The 19,099-nt window shown below is 43.5% G+C and overlaps 1 protein-coding gene across 1 annotated transcript in view; it reads left to right on the top strand.

Moving 5' to 3' along the window:
• The first annotated feature begins 686 nt into the window (after positions 1–686).
• Positions 687–19,099, top strand: part of CD244 (CD244 molecule) — a 32,275-nt gene continuing 13,862 nt past the window's right edge. The window contains exon 1 of the mRNA XM_032161241.2: positions 687–917. Within this exon, the coding sequence (XP_032017132.1) occupies positions 857–917 (61 nt within the window). The 5' untranslated portion in view covers positions 687–856. The remainder of the gene's footprint in view (positions 918–19,099) is intronic.

The following is a 19,099-nucleotide window of genomic DNA, read 5'->3' on the forward strand; positions in this document are numbered from 1 at the left end:
CCTCCTGGGCTCAAGTGATTCTCCTGCCTCAGCCTCCCCAGTAGCTTGGATTACAGGTGTACGCCACCCAGCCTGGCTAATTTCTCTATTTTTAGTAGAGACGAGGATTCACCATATTAGCCAGGCTAGTCTTGATCTCCTGACCTCAAGTGATCTGCCTGCCTCAGCCTCCCAAAGTGTTGGGATTACAGGCCTGAGCCACCATGGCCCGTGCGAAACAAATTCTTATGAAACCAATTTAATTTACATGTGCTTAAACTTTGGTGTCAACTTGCATGGAATCCCCAGGCTTGTTAGATTTTTCCAGTGCCTCCAGCCCTTAGGTCTCTTCCTATGTTCTCTCAGCTACTCCGCCTTTCCTTCAACACTGTTAGCTGCTTATCCAGGGCCCTACTTCTCAGCCCACTTCTTCTCCAGCTCCTCTCCACTCCACCTCCACAATATCTGTTGGAATGGAACAGCCGGGGATACTGGCTGTTTGGCCCCCACGTGGGTCTCTCCGCATAGGATTCAGAGAATTGGAACATTTCTTGGGCTGAAGCAGAGAAAGGGATGCAATTTTGAAACTGGCTTTGTGAGTCACTGTGAACTTCAAGCACCCTCCCCCTTGAGGTAAGCTTCACCAGTTTGGCTTGTGGGAACTGTCAGACCAGCTCCAGGCGCTGGTGCTTTCTCAGCAGGCTTGTCAGCTCACAGCAGGCGTTAACGGCTTCTAATTGAGGAAACTGTGGCTGGACAGGTTGCAAGGCAGTTCTGCTCCCCATCGTCCTCTTGCTGACTGGGAACTGCTGAGCCCGTGCACGGCAGAGCATCTGGTGGGGTGGAGGGGCTGGCCTGGCCCCTCTGTCCTGTGGAAATGTTGGGGCAAGTGGTCACCCTCATACTCCTCCTGTTCCTCAAGGGGTATCAGGGCAAAGGTAAGGAGGTCCTACCTGGCGTGGGGTGGGGGATGGACTAGGAGCGGTGCCCCTCAGGGAGATCAGAGCCACAGCTTCTGCTTGTGCCACATACACAGTCATCTGGAACTTGACTCCGAGCAGCTCCTGACAGCTCTGACAGCCTAAATCAGGCAGGACAGGCTGGCAGTGCACTGGGAGGTCTGTGAAAGGGGCATCTGGCCCTGCCACCAGCAATCCAGGAAGTCTTGGGTGAGGAGATTCCTTCCCACTGGCTTCAATTTACTCTTCCTGGTAGTGGAGAGAGAAGCCTCCTTCCAGCTGCCTGTAAAGATGAAGACAACTGCATCCTCCAATTGTGGCATGAGAGAAGAGAAGCAGTCCCAAGGAAGTAGGTGGTTCTTGAGCTCAGAGACAGACGGATGGACTCCTGAGGCAGGAAAGCTGAGCCCAAGGAGGGGAGGGCGAGGCCAGCCGCCAGGGAGAGGCTGGATGGCATGGTCCTTCATTTCTCCGGCTTCTTCAGCCACACAGATGCCACAGGAGCCTGGAAATTATTAGGGACACGTTGGGTTGGGGCAGAAGAAGGAGACAATATGAGGAAGCTCCACAGCAAACCTAAAGCTGTCAGCCAGGCATGGAGCCATCTAACATTTACTCCTGGGGATCCCAGCTGAGGGCTGCTCCCCTCTTTCTCCAGTTCTGGGGTCCAGGATGCTCTGAAACCTGGATCCCGCATTTAATTTAATTGAATTAATTAATTTATTTCATTTTTAATTTTTATTTATTTATTCATTTATTTATTTTTTGAGGCAGAGTCTCCTTCTGTCACCCAGGCTGCAGTGCAGTGGCGTGATCTCGGCTCACTGCAACTTCTGCCTCCAGGGTTCAAGCGATTCTCATGCTTCAGCCTCCCGAGTAGCTGAAATTACAGACATGCACCACCATGCTTGGCTAATTTTTGTATTTTTAGTAGAGACCAGGTTTCACCATGTCGGCCAGGCTGGTCTTGAACTCCTGACCTCAGGCGATCTGCCCACCTTGGTCTCCCCCAACCAAAGTGCTGGGATTACAGGTGTGAACCACCATGCCCAGCCAGGGTTCTGCATTTTAGATCAGTGACTCTGCAGGGGCTTCACGGGGGTGGAGAGCGTGGAGTTAGAGGAGGGTACACTCTGGGCACAAAGAGGGGAAACTGAGGCATAGTGTTGTGTGGGTTCAGGGCCAGGTAGAAGCCCCATCTGCAATAAAGTTCTACGCCCAGGTACTCAATTCAGTTACCGAGTCCCTGAGCATTCTTGTGTCCTTCAGGAAGACACAGTCAAGGCTCAGGTGAACTCAACATTTGTAAGGATGCAGGCAGCCTAGGACAGAGCATGATGAGGAACAGGGAGCAGGGAGGGAGGTGTGGAGCCTGCAGCTCTTGTGGGTGGGTTGGGGGGCCTAGTGGCCCAGGATTCTGGGCAGGAGAGCTAGGTTGGAACCTGGTCTAAGGATCCTTGAAAGCAGCTCAGACAGCTGAAGGAAGACTGATGGGATTGGTGCCTGGCTGTGGGGATGAGAGTAACAGAGAACTGAGGTTATGACCCTGAGGTCATGAGACTGTGTGACAGAGGGTGATGCTCCCTCCACCCCCATTCCCAGGGCTTCAGCGCCTTAGCTGGGCTTGGCTATGCTGGCCGTTGCAGGGCGAAGCTGGTGAGTGACTCGTTAGGCACAGGGAGGGATGGACTTGGGTCTTCCTGAACTTCTTCCTCCTCCATCCTGTGTCTGTGGGGCTGGCCTGGCGTAAGTTGACTGAAGCTGCTCTATTTATTTAATTTTTAAACTTTTTAGTTTGAAATAATTGCGAAATTCCAGGGAAGCTGCAGGAATAGTTCAAAGGATTCTTGAATTTCTTTCATCTAGATTCACCAGTTAACATTTTATCATATTTACTTTATTTCTCTTTCTCTAGCTGTATGTATATGTGTGTATAAATGTATAATAATTTTTGCTGAACCACTCGAGAACAAGTTGTGACATTATGTCCCCTTACTCCTAAATATTTTACCACTTATATCCTATGAACATTCTCATGTTACTACAGCACAATTGTCAAATTCAGTAAATTTAACATTAATACCATCGAATATGCTGTCCATATTCACATATTACCAATTGTCCCAAGAATATGCTTTATTTATTTATTTTTTGCTGACCCAAGATGCAATCAAGATCATGTATTACATTCAGTTGTTATGCTTCTCATGTTCCGTCTATGACCGTACTTTAACCTTTCTTCATCTTTCATGATATTGCATTCTTGAAGAGGACAAGCCAGTTGTTTTGTAGAGGGTTCCTTAATCTGGGTTTGTCTGATGTTCCCTCATATGATTCAGGTTATCATATGCATTTTTATTTATTTTCTGTCATCATTATTATTATTTTTTAGAGATGGAGTCTCGCTCTGTGGCCCGGGCTGGAGTACAGTGGTCCAATCTCGGCTCACTGCAACTTCTGCCCCCCCGGGTTCAAGTGATTGTCCTGCCTGAGCCTCCCGAGTAGCTGGGACTACAGATGCATGCCACCAAGGCTGGCTAATTTTTGTATTTTTAGTGGAGACAGGGTTTCACCATGTTGGCCAGGCTGGTCTTAAACTCCTGACCTCAAGTGATCTGCCCACCTCCGCCTCTCAAAAGTGCTGGGATTCCAGGTGTGAGCCACTGTGCCTGGCCTATTATTATTTTTCAAGAGAGGATCTGGTTCTGTCGCCCAGACTGGAGTGCAGTGGCACGCTCACGGCTCACTGTAGCCTCGACCTCGCAGGCTCAAGCCATCCTCCCACCTCAGCCTCCCTAGTAGCTGGAACTAGAGGTCTGTGCCACCATGCCTGGCTAATTTTTTTTTTTTTTTGGTAGATACAGGGTTTCCCCATGTTGCCCAGGGTGGTCTTGAACTCCTGAGCTCAGGTGATCTACCTGCCTCAGTCTCCCAAAGTGCTGGGACTACAGGTGTGAGCCATCATGCCTAGCCATCATTTGAATTTTTAAAATTTTTTTTTTTTTTTAAATTTTTTTTCTGTGCCCATTGACAGCAGATATTATATGCATTTTTGACAGGAATACCACAAAAGTGATACTGTGTCTTTCTCAGCGCATCCCATCAGGAGTCATATGATGACAGTGAAATTTAAAAAACCACTTTGTTTACTGAATAATTTAACAGGAGTACTATTTATGTAAGATGTGCATATAACTCTTGAGCTTTGCAAAATTCTCCCAAAGGCTTCTTCTTTCATGCAGAGTAAAAGCCATGCATTTTACAATGGTGCGTGACCTGGCTTCCAAGACCCGCTCCTCTTTGTCTCTCCTCTTGCTCACAGCATTTCAGCCGTGCTGCCTGCTGGTCCTGGAGCTCACTCTCTGTTGTATCCACAGTTTTCTCTGCCTGGGATGCTGCTCCTTCGCTGGCTACATGGCCTCTTCCCTCAACCCCTCAGAGTTTTGCTCAAATACCTCCTTTTCAGTGATGCCTTCCCCACTGAAAATGTCAGCCTGCCATTCTGCAACCTCTTAGCTCTCTCTCCACTTAATTTTTCTCCATAGTCCTCATCTCCATTTATGTTCCATCCTGTTTACTTATGTTTTTCATTTTCTGTCTCCCAGTCCCCTCTTCAGCCCCCTAGACTGTAAGATCCTTGAGGCCAGGGCTTTTGTCTGTTTTGCTCACCGTTGTCTCCTCAACATCTAGAGCAGTACCTGGCACAAGTCAACCCTCAGTAGATACTTATTTTCACAATAGCAGCCCCCTCTCTGTTCCCATTCTTTCTCTGGATATATTTTGAGTAGCTCTGAATCAGGGCTATTGAGGATTCAGTGGCAAGTAAGTCCAGGGCCCGTTTATTCAGAGAGCTTACACTAGATTGCCTGAGTCACTGTTACTACAGTTGTGATTTGTGCCTGGTGCAGTGCCAATGCAGTAGGTGTTCAAAACATGTTTGTTGTTCAAAACATGTGAATTATTTTCAGGCATCTTATGGGCAGCCTGGGATGTTTTTTGGGTTAGACATATTGGAAAAGAGGGATCTTCAAATCATTGCCCAAGGAATAGGCCTGGGCCCTGAAGTTCATTTTGGACCCAAAATTCAGGTTTCAGTTGTCTATTCTGAGGAAACCCCAAAGGACACACAGGCTGGAGGCTATGAATCCCCAGATGCTTTAGAGCCTGAGTTGAGATCTGCTGGACAATAAAAGGGCACAGGTGACACCTTATAGATTAGCTCCAAGGGTTGCCAGCTGTTTGCGTAGATTGCGTTGGAACTGTCACTTCTCAGGGAGTGGTGTCTAACTGTGACTGCTTTGGCTGGGATCCAGGCAAGCTGTAGAAGGGCTGGAGTCGTTTTTGCTCTTCTCTTCCTCATTGCACCTCCCCTCCAACAAAGGGTGAATGGCTAAGTAGCTGGACACAGAAGAGAGATTGGATCTCAGTGTACCCTGGGCTGCAGCACCATCCAGAAAGGAATCCACTGAAATCACTTCAAGGAGAGCCAGGACATATCTTGTTTTATTTTTTATTTTTATTTATTTATTTTTATTTTTTTGTGAGACAGGGTCTTGCTCTATCACCCAGGCTGGAGTGCAGTGATGTGATCGCAGCTCACTGTAGCCTTGACCTCCTGGGCTCAAGCAATCCTTCTGCCTCAGCCTCCTTAGTAGCTGGGACTACAGGCATGTATCACCACACTTGGCTTATTTTTAATTTTTGTGTAGAGACGGGGTTTTGCCATGCTGCCTGGGCTGGTCTTGAATTCCTGGGCTCAAGCAATCCTCTTGCCTTGGCCTCCCAAAGTACTGGGATTACAGATGTGGGCCACTGCACCCAGCCAGGCCGTTGTCTTCACAGACAAACCTCTCTTATTGAAGTGCAACATACAGAAAAGTACACAAAATTATAAATGTACATCTCAATGAGCTATTGTTAAATGAACACACTCTTGTGTCTACCACATGTTCTCTCCCATTCATTACTTCCTCTGTCTTCCATAAATATAGCCACAATTCTGACTTCTAACATCACAGATTAGTTTTGTCCATATATATGGAATCAAACGGTATGCACTCTTGTGTCTGACTACTTTTGCTCAACATCTTATGAGATTTATGCATGTTATTATTTGTAGCAGATCATTTTCATGGCTGTATAGTATTTTGTTGCATGATTATATCATAGTTTATTCACTTATTCTATTATTGATGAACTTTTGGGTTGTTTTCAATTTTGTTTTTGCTATTATAACAATGCTGTGATGAGCCTTTTGTGCATGCATGTCTGTTGGGTATATCTCTAGGGGCAGAACCATGGAGTATGTGTACGTAACTCTAGCAGATGCTGTCAAACTGTTTTCCAAAGTGGTTGAACCAAATAGTGCATGAGAGTTCCATGCTGCTTTGGGGCCACTGGCTTTTGGTTCTGAAGGTCTGCAGATGGAAAATGAAATTGTGGGAATGTGGAGCTTGGCAAGAGGCCAAAGGCAAGGGAATTACAGCTCTGTGATTTCTCTGGTATTCTGCATGAAATTCTGACAATAGAGTCATTTTTAGGAGTTATGGGCCGGGCGCGGTGGCTCACGCCTGTAATCCCAGCATGTTGGGAGGCCAAGGCGGGTGGATCATGAGGTCAGGAGATCGAGACCATCCTGGCTAATATGGTGAAACCCCGTCTCTACTAAAAAATACAAAAAATTAGCCTGGCGTGGTGGCAGGTGCCTGTAGTCCCAGCTACTCGGGAGACTGAGTCAGGAGAATGGAGAGAACCTGGGAGATGGAGCTTGCAGTGAGCCAAGATCGCACCACTGCACTCCAGCCTGGGCGACAGAGCGAGACTCTGTCTCAAAAAAAAAAAAAAAAAAAGGAGTTATGTGAGATGCATTATTGAATTAATTAATTTAAACGGATTCATGAAGCCCTTGCTTGGGTTGTTCATTTTGCTGTTGTGATGTTTGAATTTCTTGTCTATTCTGCATATTAGTTGCCTGTAGGATTCATAGTTTGCAATTTTTTTTCCTATTCTATAGGTTGCCTTTTCACTCTGTGAATTGTTTCCTTTACTGTACGTGATTTTTTTTTAGTTTTCTATAATACCATTTGTTTATTTTGCCTCTGCTGCCTGTGCTTTTGAGGTCTTATTCATAAACTCTTTCCCCAGCCCTTATTATGGTCCAAGAACTACGCAAGGTTTCGTGGGGGAAACAAAGATGAAACAGATGTCTATTCTACCCTTAAGAATCTTTCAGACAGAGGAAAATAGGTGTGTATAATTACAACTATAAGGGAAGATGGAAATGCTATGTGTCATTAACAGGCAAGATACATTTAGAATAACATTTAGAATAAAAAAGGACTAAGAAGATGAAGATTCCTTCCAGGTAGGAACACTGGGGAACTGGCCTTGAAGAATAAATAAGAGTTTAGGAGGTAGGTACAAAGTAGAAGGACAATTGAAGCAGAGGAAACAGCTCAGAAAAGCCGGGGATGCATGGGGTTTGGATGGGGAATAGGAAAGGCAGATGCACTTGTTATCATGGAGAAAGAGTATGACATATGAGATCATTTGGGTAACTGATGCAAAGAGTGGGACTTGGGCTAGGTGAGTTTTGACAGAGGTAAGGGGGTTGCATTGCCTGAGGAGGGGAGTTAATATGGTCAGTATGAAGCTAAATAGAGAGGAAGAAAGAAATGGGATGTGGGCCCTGTAGGTTACTTTATCTATCTTATGATTTTGCCCTGACTAGAGCTGGATTGCCCCAGTACTTTTGGAATCTCACTGGACTCTGTTCACTCAGTCCCCAGCAGGTACATCTTTTGATGCCTTCACCCCAAGCCTGGTAGCACAAGCTCTAACTGAGAAAACGTTAACGTCTATTTGTTGGCTGGTGGAAGTTCCACTTGCTCTGAGACCCTCCCGTGCTCCTTCTCCCAGGTGCTCAGGCCCCACACTTTCCTCCGACTGGCAGGTCCAGGTTGGAGGAAGCTGAGCTGACTCAGAGCTCTGCACATGGGCTCAGGGCTGAGCGGGACTCACTTCTGGATCAGACTGTCTCCTTCACCATCCTCTGTATTTGTCTCCTTGACCATCCTCTGTTCTTCCTGAGGCTGCAGTGGAGTTAATCATCTGCCCTCTACCCTCCCTTTCAGAGTTACTAGTTCACCTCATCCGTTCTTAACCACCGGAAAGTGGCCCCCAAAGCTGCTAGTGGCAGGGGCCCGGGGGCCTTCCTGGACTGTGGCCTCTTTCCTCTAAACAATTTTCACTTGTTGAGTCCTCCTCTATGCCTCACTAAATGTGTGAGAACTTGTGTTGAAGTTATGTTTTCATAGTAGCATTTCGTCTCCCCTATCTGGTGTGTGTACCCCTCTGGGACAGAAACTGAGGTCTTTTTGTATCAGTCACAATACCCTGGACATAGTGACTTGTCTACTTGCCTTTTCACCGTATCTGCTCTGCACCCCTGCCCTGGCACCCACCCCTTCAAGGCCGTCCGTGGGAACTCATTCTAACCATCTTCCTCCTTCCCACACTGGACTGTTGGGGGCTGCAGGAGAAAATTCAGCAACAAACAGCAGCTACAGATTCGTAATCTCCAACCCCAGCTGGACTCTCAGTGTCCTGGGAATCCTCATTTCTGGCCCACAGCTTCTTCTATTCCCCAAAAGGTGGGAGAATTCCACACCTTCATCATCTCTTCAAGGCCCTCTTCCACTATCTTGGCCTCCACAAACCAACAACCTCCTTCTTTAAGAAAACAGAAGCACAAGTTAGGGATTCTACCAACCTTGCCAACAATTCTCCAGTGTCAATGCACTTCATCTACTCCTGTAAATGGCCACATTTGCCTCTGCTGAGGGCAAGAGTGCTCTTGCCCTGTCCTTGACCAATACTCCCCTGTGTGCTCAGGACACCAGAGCTTCTTTCAGAAGTCATCTGGGACCTGCTGTCTATGAAGACATCCCTGATCTTTCTTCAGCTGCTCCTTTTCTGTGGGCTTCCTACCTTTAGTACAATTTCCTTCCAGTTGAAAAATCAAACCAACAAATCAAAACAACGCCTGGTGTTCTCTCTAGCTCCTTTTTATTTGCAGACAAACCAGTCTTAAATGTATAAACTAATATAATATTACATAAAAATAAAATATAATGGCATAATTTTTAAAAAGACCCCTGGCCGGGCGCGGTGGCTCATGCTTGTAATCCCAGCACTTTGGGAGGCCGAGGCGGGCGGATCACAAGGTCAGGAGATCGAGACCATGGTGAAACCCCGTCTCTACTAAACAAAATACAAAAAATTAGCCGGGCGTGGTGGCGGGCGCCTGTAGTCCCAGCTACTCGGAGAGGCTGAGGCAGGAGAATGGTGTGAACCCGGGAGGCAGAGCTTGCAGTGAGCTGAAATCGCGCCACTGCACTCCAGCCTGAGCGACAGAGCGAGACTCCGTCTCAAAAAAAAAAAAAAAAGACCCCTAAGGCAATATAGCATGAGGACTGTAGATCACACCTTCGTTCTTTAAGTATTTAGAAGTCTATGGCTGGGAGTGGTGGCTCACGCCAGAACTTTGGGAGGCTGAGATGGGTGGATTACTTGAGGTCAGGAGTTCAAGACCAGCCTGGCCAATATGGCGAAACTCTGTCTCTACTAAAAATACAAAAAAAAAAAAAATTAGCTGGGGGTGGTGGCAGGCATCTGTAGTCCCAGTTACTCATGAGGCTAAGACAGGAGAACCACTTGAATCTGAGAGGCAGAGATTGCAGTGAGCCGAGATCGCGCCACTGCACTCCAGTCTGGGTGACAGAGCGAGACTGTGTCTTAAAACAAACAAACAAACAAGAAGTCTAGACAATAACTTAACCATTTTCCTGTGTGATTCCTATTCAGTTTTATAATAGCAGAGAACAACCTTCTTCTACATAGCGCTCTACATTCTGATCTACTGGTGGATTATATAGGAGTTTATGTTATTATTCATTATACACTACATTTATATTTAAGTACCTTTTAATATTTGTGCTACCTCTCACAATTTTATAAAAGATAAAAATAAAACCACCACAAAACACCTAAAAATTAAACTCATGTTCCATCGCCCCCTTCTCCAAACCTGCTCCATCTTTACCAGACCCATAAGCCACACGTGTGTTGTGTGTTCCCTTAACCATGCTACTGCTGTGTCCACAATACTCCCCTTCCCTGTTCCTTTCTGCATACACCAGGCAGGCCTTGGCTTTTTCTTTCAATGGCAGCTCCCACCCATCTCCTCTGGGCAGCCACTCCTAACTCTGCAGGGCAGAGGAAAACATGTTTTCCTTGTGCTTGCTTCACACCCTGGGTACACCTCCATAGCACATTCCATATTGCATTTCAGTTGGCTGTTTTAAGTCTATCTTCCCTTTTCACTTTTTTTTTTTTTTTGGCAGGGTCTTGCTCTGTCACCCAGGCTGGATTGCAGCAATGGTGCAGTCATGGCTCACTGCAACCCCTGCCTACCAGGCTTTTCTGATATTTAGCTAAGAGTTGGGTTTAGCTGAGATGAGTGAGGAAATCTACAAATTCACTAGCTATGGTAGTGTTTCCACAATGGGCAAGTCATACTTTGCTTTTACCAAAGTACATCTTAGTTAATGGTCAGAACAGTTCAGTGAGAGGTAGTCATTACTCCTTTTCTGCTTTTTTATCGAGATATAACTCACAGCTGTGTGCACAAAATTTAAATCAACAGCTTGATGAACTTTTATATGTGTAAGTGCATATTAACACTACCCACATCAAGATGTAACACATTTCTAGCACCCAGTCCTTCCTTTTAGGCCCTTCGAGTTGATGACCCCCCTCCTGCAAGGGTAATCACATTCTAACCTCCCTCACCATAGATTAGTTTTTCCGGATTTTAAACTTTATATCAATGAAATAATTCACTTATGTACTCTTTGGAGTCTAGCTTCATTAATACTCATCATTGTGGTGAGATCCATCCACATTATTGCCAGGAAAAGTAGCTTTTCTTTTTCATTGCTGTGTAATATTCCTTATAAGACTATAACATGACTTATTTGCTCATCTAATCGTGATAGACATTTGGGTTTTTTCTCATTTTGAATTATTATGACTAAAGCCATTAACACTCTTGTACATATTTTTAGTGGATATAAACACCAGATTTTCTTTTTTTTTTTTGAGACAGAGTTTCACTCTTGTTGCCCAGGCTGGAGTGCAATGGCATGATCTTGGGTCACTGCAACCTCCGCCTCTCAGATTTAAGTGATTCTCCTGCCTCAGCCTTCCAAGTAGCTGGGATTACAGGTGTGCACTGCCACGCCCAGCTAATTTTTTTTTTTTTTTTTGAGATGGGGTTTCACCATGTTTGCCAGGCTGTCCTCAAACTCCTGACCTCAGTGATCCACCTGCCTCGACCTCCCAAAGTGGTAGGATTACAGGCATGAGCCACCATGCCCGGCCCAGATTTTCTTGTGTATAAATTCTTCTGGATCAAAGGGTATATGTAAGTTTAATTTTAGAAGATACCGTAAAATAGTTTTCCAAAGTGCTGGTACCAATTTACACTCTCACTAGCAATAAATGAGAATCTCAGTTGCTCCCATCTCTGTCAACCCTTGGAATTTTCATTTATTTATTTATATTTATTTTTGAGACCAAGTCTCAGTCTGTCACCCAGGCTGGAGTGCAGTGGCGTGATCTTGGCTCACTGCAACCTCTGCCTCCTGGGTTCAAGCAATTCTTCTGCCTCAGCCTCCCAAGAAGTTGGGATTACAGGCACCCACCACCATGCCCTGCTAATTTTTGCATTTTTAGTAGAGATGGGGTTTCACCATGTTGGCCAGGCTGGCCTCGAACTCCTGGCCTCAAGCGATCCGCCCGCCTCAGCCTCCCAAAATGCTGGGATTACAGGCTTGAGCCACTTCCTCCAGCCTTCAGACCTTTAAATGTTAGCTATTTTGGTGGGAATGTGAAATCTCATTGTTCTCTGATAACTAATTATGTTGGGCACCCTTTTGCATGCCTATTGGCTATTGGCTATTCTCTTTTGTAAAGTGCCTGCCCAAGTCTGTTGCTTTTTTTGTTGTTATTGTCATCAGTGTATGTATGTATGTATGTATTTATTTATTTATTTTGAGACAGAGTCTCGCTCTGTCGCCCAGGCTGGAGTGCGGTGGCGCAATCTCGGCTCACTGCAAACCCTGCCTCCTGGGTTCATGCCATTCTCCTGCCTCAGCCTCCCGAGTAGCTGGTACTACAGGCGCCCACCACCAAGCCCAGCTAATGTTTTGTATTTTTAGTAGATACGGGGTTTCACAGTGTTATCCAGGATGGTCTCGATCTCCTGACCTCGTGATCCACCCGCCTCCGCCTCCCAAAGTGCTGGGATTTCAGATGTGAGCCACCATGCCTGGCCCCGTCGACTACTTTTCAATCCTTGCAATACTGGAATGCTATCTTAATTTCTGAAGTTTTACAATACATCTTGATATTAGGTAGTGAAAACCTTCTAGCTTTGTTCTTCAAGATTGCCTTGGCTATTCTATGTCTCTTGCATTTTCATATAAATTTTAGAATCAACTTGTTAATTTCTATAAAAATAACCCGCAAGAATTTTTATTGGAATTCTATTGAATCTATAAATTAATTTAGGAAGAACTGACATCTTAGCAATATTAAGTCTTCCAATAAAAACCATGGTATATTCTCCTGTTTATTTAGCTCTTTAATTTTTTCTCAGAAATCTTTTGTTGCAATAGGTCTTAAATATTTCTTCTTGAAATTATTTCTATATATTTTAATTTTTTGTGATGCTGTAAATAGTGTTGTTTTCAAAATTTCATTTTTATCTGTTTGTACTAATATATAGAAATAAAAATGATTTTTGTATATTGACCTTATATCTAGCAATTTTGCGAAACTGACTTCTACACTCAAATAATTTTTCATATATTCCTCTGGGTTTCCTATATACACAGGTATATAGTTTGTGAATAATGACAGTTTCACATATTCATTTTTTTTTTTGAGACGGAGTTTCGCTCTTGTTGCCCAGGCTGGAGTGCAATGGTGCCATCTTGGCTCACTGCAAACTCCACTTCCCAGGTTCAAGCGATTCTCCTGCCTTAGCCTCCCGAGTAGCTGAGTAGCTGAGATTTCAGGTGCCTGCCACCTGCCCGGCTAATTTTTGTATTTTCAGTAGAGATGGGGTTTCACTATGTTGGCCAGGCTGGTCTCCAACTCCTGACCTCAGGTGAGCCTCCCAAAGTGCTGGGATTACAGGCGTGAGCCATGCGCCCAGCCTCACATATTCATTTCTAATTTTTATTCCGTTTGACTATTTTCCTTGTTTTGTTGAACTAGCCATGACCTCCAGTACAATGTTGATTAAAAGAGGTAACTATGGAATCCTTTTTTTGTTCCTGAGTTTGCAGGGACATGGATGAAGCTGGAAGCCATCGTTCTCAGCAAACTAACACAGGAACAGAAAACCAAGCACCGCGTGTTCTCACTCAAAGTGGGAGTTGAACAATGAGAACTTATGGGCACAGGGAGTGGAATATCACACACCAGGGCTTGTTAGTGGGTGAGGGGCAAGGGGAGGGAGAGCATGAGGACAAATACCTAATGCATGTGAGGCTTAAAACCTAGATGATGGGTTGATAGGTGCAGCAAACCACCATGGCGCATGTATACCTATGTAACAAATCTGCACGTTCTGCGCACGTATCCCAGAACTTAAAGTAAAAAAAAAAAAAAAAGAGAGATGGGTACAAATGTGAATGTTTGTTGTTTTGAACAAACCTCTCCAACCATGTTTTTCCTCTGCTCCCACATCAAAATAACAACAATCATCAACATAGAAGACTTCTGTGACCAAATGCAGGGAGGTGGATTTCTCCTCACAGCAAACTGAATAATGGATTCTGCAGTGGACACCAGCTGGGTATTCTCCAATTCAGTTTAGACACTAACTGGAGAGAGTGTCAGACCACAGAGGTTGGGGGTTCATTCCCCAACACCATCCCTCCACCATACCAGTTGTAAGTCTGGGCCTCCAGAACTTCGGACCAACCAGCTTCCTCTTGGGGTTCTCACAACCCCCTCCTTGGGTTCAATTAATTTGCCGGAGTGACTCACATAAACCAGGGAAACATTTATGTCTGCTGGTCTATTATAAGAGATATTACAAAGGATACAGATGAAGAGATGGCATAGGGCAAGGTATGGGGGAAGGGACACGGAGCTTCCATGCCTTCCCTGGGCACACTGCCTGCCAGGAATCTCCAGCTATCTGGAGGCTCTCCAAGCCCAGTCTTCTTGGGTTTTTATGGAGACTTCATTTCATAGGCATGACCGACAACCTTGTAGAAATGTGACTGGACAAAAAGGGTATGATTCCATACTAATATGCTGAGTGGAGAAACCCAGCAAGGCCTGTCTGTTCAGATTCTTCTTGGTCTCTCTGTGTAGCATTTCTTTCTCTAGAATCTGAGGCAGGAACTTCTCTGGAATGAGGGTCTTTTGATTCATATCAGATTAGAGTTGTCTACACTCAGCAATGGTGATCTTCTTGCTGGTCTTGCCATTCCTGGACCCAAAGGGCTCCATCGTGTCTACAATATTCATGCCCCCTTTCAACTTGCTAAATACCACACGCTTGCCATCCATCCATTCAGTCTCGGCAATGTAGATGAAAAATTAGGAACTATTTGTGTTGGGTCCAGCATTTGCAGTGGACAAGATGCCAAGACCTGTATGCTTCAGGATGAAGTTCTCACCATCAAATTTCACCCCATAGATGAACTTGCCACCAGTGCCATTATGGTGTGTGATGTCAACATCCTGGCACATAAATTCTGCAATAATCCTGTGAGAGCAGGAGCTCTTGTAACCAAATCATTTCTCTCTAGTGCTCAGAACACAAATGTTTTCTGCTGTCTTTGGAACTTTATCTGCAAACAGCTCCAAGGAGACACGGTCCAAGGGTTCATGGTCAACTGCTATATTAATGAACATGGTGGGGTTGACTACGGCTGAGAGCAAGAGACTCTAGGTGGTGAAGGCACCTCCAAAGCACCATATATATATTTTAACACTTTTATTTAATGAATTTACTTTTGGCTTTGCTAATTTTCTCTATTGTGTATTTGCTTTTTATTTTATTGAGGTTAGCTCTTACCTTTACTTTCTCCTTTCTCCTTTCTCTGGGTTATCATCATTGTCATCCTTATTTGAATTACTATTTCTTTTTTTTTGGTTTCTTGAGATTGAATCTTGCATTATTGACTTGCAAACTTTCTTTTTTTTGCAATATACAAATTTAAAGCTATAAATTTCCCTCAAAACACTGCCTTAGCTATATTGCACATTTGATACTCATTATCACTTAGCTCTAAATATTTCCCAAATTTCATTTGATTTATTCTTTGACTCATGAGTTTTTAGAAATATGTTGCTTATGTTTTAAACATTCAGAGATTTTCTGGTTATTTTTCTGTTACTGATTTTTAATTTAATTCTACTGTGCTTAGAGGGCATATTTGGTATGATTTCAATATTTTGAACTTTGTTGACATGTTTTAATGCATAGCATATGATAATACTTTGGTAAATATTGCATGTGCACTTGAAAAGAATATGTATTCTGCAATTGTTAGGAGAATTGTTTTACATATAACATATATATTGGTTTAATGATCTTCAAATTCTTATAGCCTTATTGATTTTTTTGTGTGCTTCTTGTATCAGCTAGAGAGACAGATGTAATAAAACTCTCCAACTATGATTGTGGATTTACTTCTCCTTTTAGTTCTATCAAATTTTATATATTTTAAACTTGTTATATGCATAGAAACTGAAGATGATTGTTTATTCCTACTTAATTGGTTCTTTTATAATGATGACATTTCCTTCTAGTTCTGTATATTTTTTATACATTTTATGTCTTTTTTGTTCCTCATTTTCTCTGTTATTGCCTTCTTTTGTATTTAATTGATATTTTTGTGCTGCATCTTTTTGATTCCCTTCTCATTTCTTTTTCTGTACATTTTGTTATTTTCTCAATGGTTACCACAGGTATTACAATGAATACCTTCAACAATATAGTTTGAATTAATACCAATTCAGCCTCAATAGTATAGAAAACTCCTATACAGCTCTATTCCCCCACTTTTATTGTCACAAATTACATCTGTTTCTATTGCTCTTCACTTCTTGTGCCTGAGTTTCCATTTTCTTTATATCTAAAGAACATCCTTTGGCATTTCCTTTAGTGCAGGCCTTTTTGTGACAAATTCTTTCAGTTTTTTATTTTTTCTAAAAATGTCTTTATTTCAGCTTCATTTAAAAAATTATTACTATTTTTTGAGACAGAATATCACTTTGTCGCCCAGGCAGGAGGGGAGTGGCACCATCTTGGCTGGCTGCTGCCTTGACTTCCTAGGTTCAAGTGATTCTTGTGCCTCAGCCTCCTGAGTAGCTGGGATTATGGGCGCATGGCACCGTGCCCAGCTAATTTTTGTATTTTTAGTCGAGATGGGGTTTTGCTATGTTGGCCAACCTGGTCTTGAACTCCTGACCTCAACTGATTCACCTGCTTCAGCCTCCCAAAGTGCTGGGATTACAGGCATAAGCCACTGTGTCTGCCTTCATCTTTGAAGTACTGAAATTCTAGATAGGCAGTTATTTTCTTTTAGCACTTTAAATATATCATTCCTTGGAAAACCAAACAACGTATGTTCTCACTGATATGTGGGAGTTAAGCTATTGAGGATGCAAAGGCATAAGAATGACACAGTGGACTTTGGTGACTTGGGGTAAAAGTGGGAGGGGAGTGAGGGATAAAAGACTATAAATACAGTGCAGTGTATACTGCTCGGGTGATGGGTGCACCGACTCACAAATCTCTACTAATGAACTCTCTCTTGTAACCAAACACCACCTGTACCCCAATAACCTATGGAAAAAAAAAAAGATACCATTCCATCATCTTCTGCTTTTTATTATTTTTGCTGAAATGTCAGCTAAGTTGTTTACTTTGTGAAGGGAATTTAGTTTTCCCCCACTCTGGCTATTTTACGATTTTTCTATTTATGTTTGGTTTCCATAATTTTTTTGATGTATTGAGAGGTTGTCTTTTGTTCATTGGTTTGTTTGTTTTCTTGAGACAGAGTTTCATTCTTGTCACCCAAGTTGGAGTGCAATGATGCGATCTCGGCTCACTGCAACCTCCACCTCCTGGATTCAAGCGATTCTCCTGCCTCAGCCTCCCAAGTAGCTGGGATTACAGGCGTGCACCACCATACCTGGCTAATTTTTGCATTTTTAGCAGAGATAGGGTTTTGTCATATTGGCCAGGCTGGTCTCAAACTCCTGACCTCAGGTGATCCATCCACCTGGGCCTTCCAGAGTGCTGGGATTACAGGCGTGAGCCACCGTGCCCAGGTTGTTGGTTTGTTTTGATCTTGCTTGGGGTTTGTAACACATTTTACAAATCTATCTTGATGGCTTTTGTCAGTTTTGGGAAATTCTTATCTGTTATCTCTTTTGCTTAGTTCCTCTTTCCTCTCCTGTCTCCTTGCATTCCGATTACACTGAGTTTAGGGGTTTTGTTTTGTTTTGTTTTTGCTATATCTCAAATATCTCTTACGCTCCTTCTTGTGTATTTTTATCCTTTTGTTTTTCTTTACTTCACTCTGGATATTTTATAACAGTTTTCTAATTCTCTTTACAATAGCATCTAAATGGCCTTTTTAACCCTTCAATTGAGTTTGTTTTACAGTTATTTTAGATTTTATTTCTGTAATTTTCATTTAATTCTTTAAAAAAAATCCAATTTCACATAACTATTGCTGCATAATGACCCACTCCAAAATCCAGTAGTTTAAAACAACTACCTATTTAGTTAGTGATTCTGCTAGTTGGCAATTTGGGCTGGGCTCAGTTAGGTGGTTCTTTTGGTTTCCTCTTGCATCAGTCATGCATGTGTGGTCAGCTGCCAAACTGGCCATGGGTGGCTGATTCATTTATTTATTTTTTATTGTTTTTTGAGATTAAATCTTGCTCTGTCATGCAGGCTAGAGTGCAGTGGCATGATATCTCGGCTCACTGCAACCTCCATCTCCCGGGTTCAAGCAGTTCTTGTGCCTCAGACTCCCAAGTAGCTGGGGTTACAAGCGTGTGCTACCACGCCTGGCTAATTTTTGTATTGTTAGTAGAGACGAGGTTTTACCATGTTGGCCAGGGTGGTCTCGAACTCCCGACCTTGAATGATCTGCCCGCCTTGGCCTCCCAAAGTGCTGGAATTACGGACATGAGCCACCGCACCATGCCAGGGGTGGCTGATTTAGAATGGCCTTAGCTGTGTTGGTTTATCTGTGTATCATGTGATCTCTTATTCTCCAGCAGGCTATTTTAAGCTTGTTCACATGTCAGCCAGATGAGGTTCCAAGAGAACAAGTAGAAATGTGCAATGCCTTTTCAGATCTAGGCTTAGAACTGGCAGAACATCATTTTTGCTGCATTTCATCATGAAGACCAGCCCAGTTCCAAGAGATAGGGAAATGAACCCCATTTCTTGATGACAGAAGGAGCTGTAAAGTCACATTGCAAGGACATGGTATTTTTGCATTCTATCACACTAGTTCTCTGCTGAAATTCTTAAACTTATGTTTTATTTCCTTGAACATATTAGACATGATTAAGGTTTATGACTGACAACTCTATTATGTAGATGCCCTGTTTGTTGGTTTCTATTGTCTCTAGTCTTTTGGTTTTCGGACATGTTTCCTTTTCTTATACTTCATTTCATTTTGGATATCGTGTATGAAACATTCTAGAAATAATTTAATGCTCTGGTTGATGTTATTTTCCTCTAGTCATAACTTATATTTGCCTCTAGTGGGCACCCAGGTTAGGGCTACTAGAGATTCCAGATCATTAGTTCAGTCCAGGGTTGTGTTGATTCAAAACTGAGCTTCGGTTCCCGTGAGGGCTGTTCATTTCTCGTTCACTCTTACTCTTAGTGTATAGCCCTCTGTGGTACCAACCTCAACACTGATGGATTTTAGGTATATCCACTTTCTAATAGGAGGGACCTGAACTTCATGTTCTCTTAGTCCTTGAGTTTTATTGTGAGCTCTGCTCAGCTTCTCAGCCTTTTAGCTGCCATTTATGGA

This window comes from Hylobates moloch, unplaced genomic scaffold (assembly GCF_009828535.3).
Source record: "Hylobates moloch isolate HMO894 unplaced genomic scaffold, HMol_V3 SCAFFOLD_8, whole genome shotgun sequence".
Classification (NCBI taxonomy): Eukaryota; Metazoa; Chordata; class Mammalia; order Primates; family Hylobatidae; genus Hylobates; species Hylobates moloch.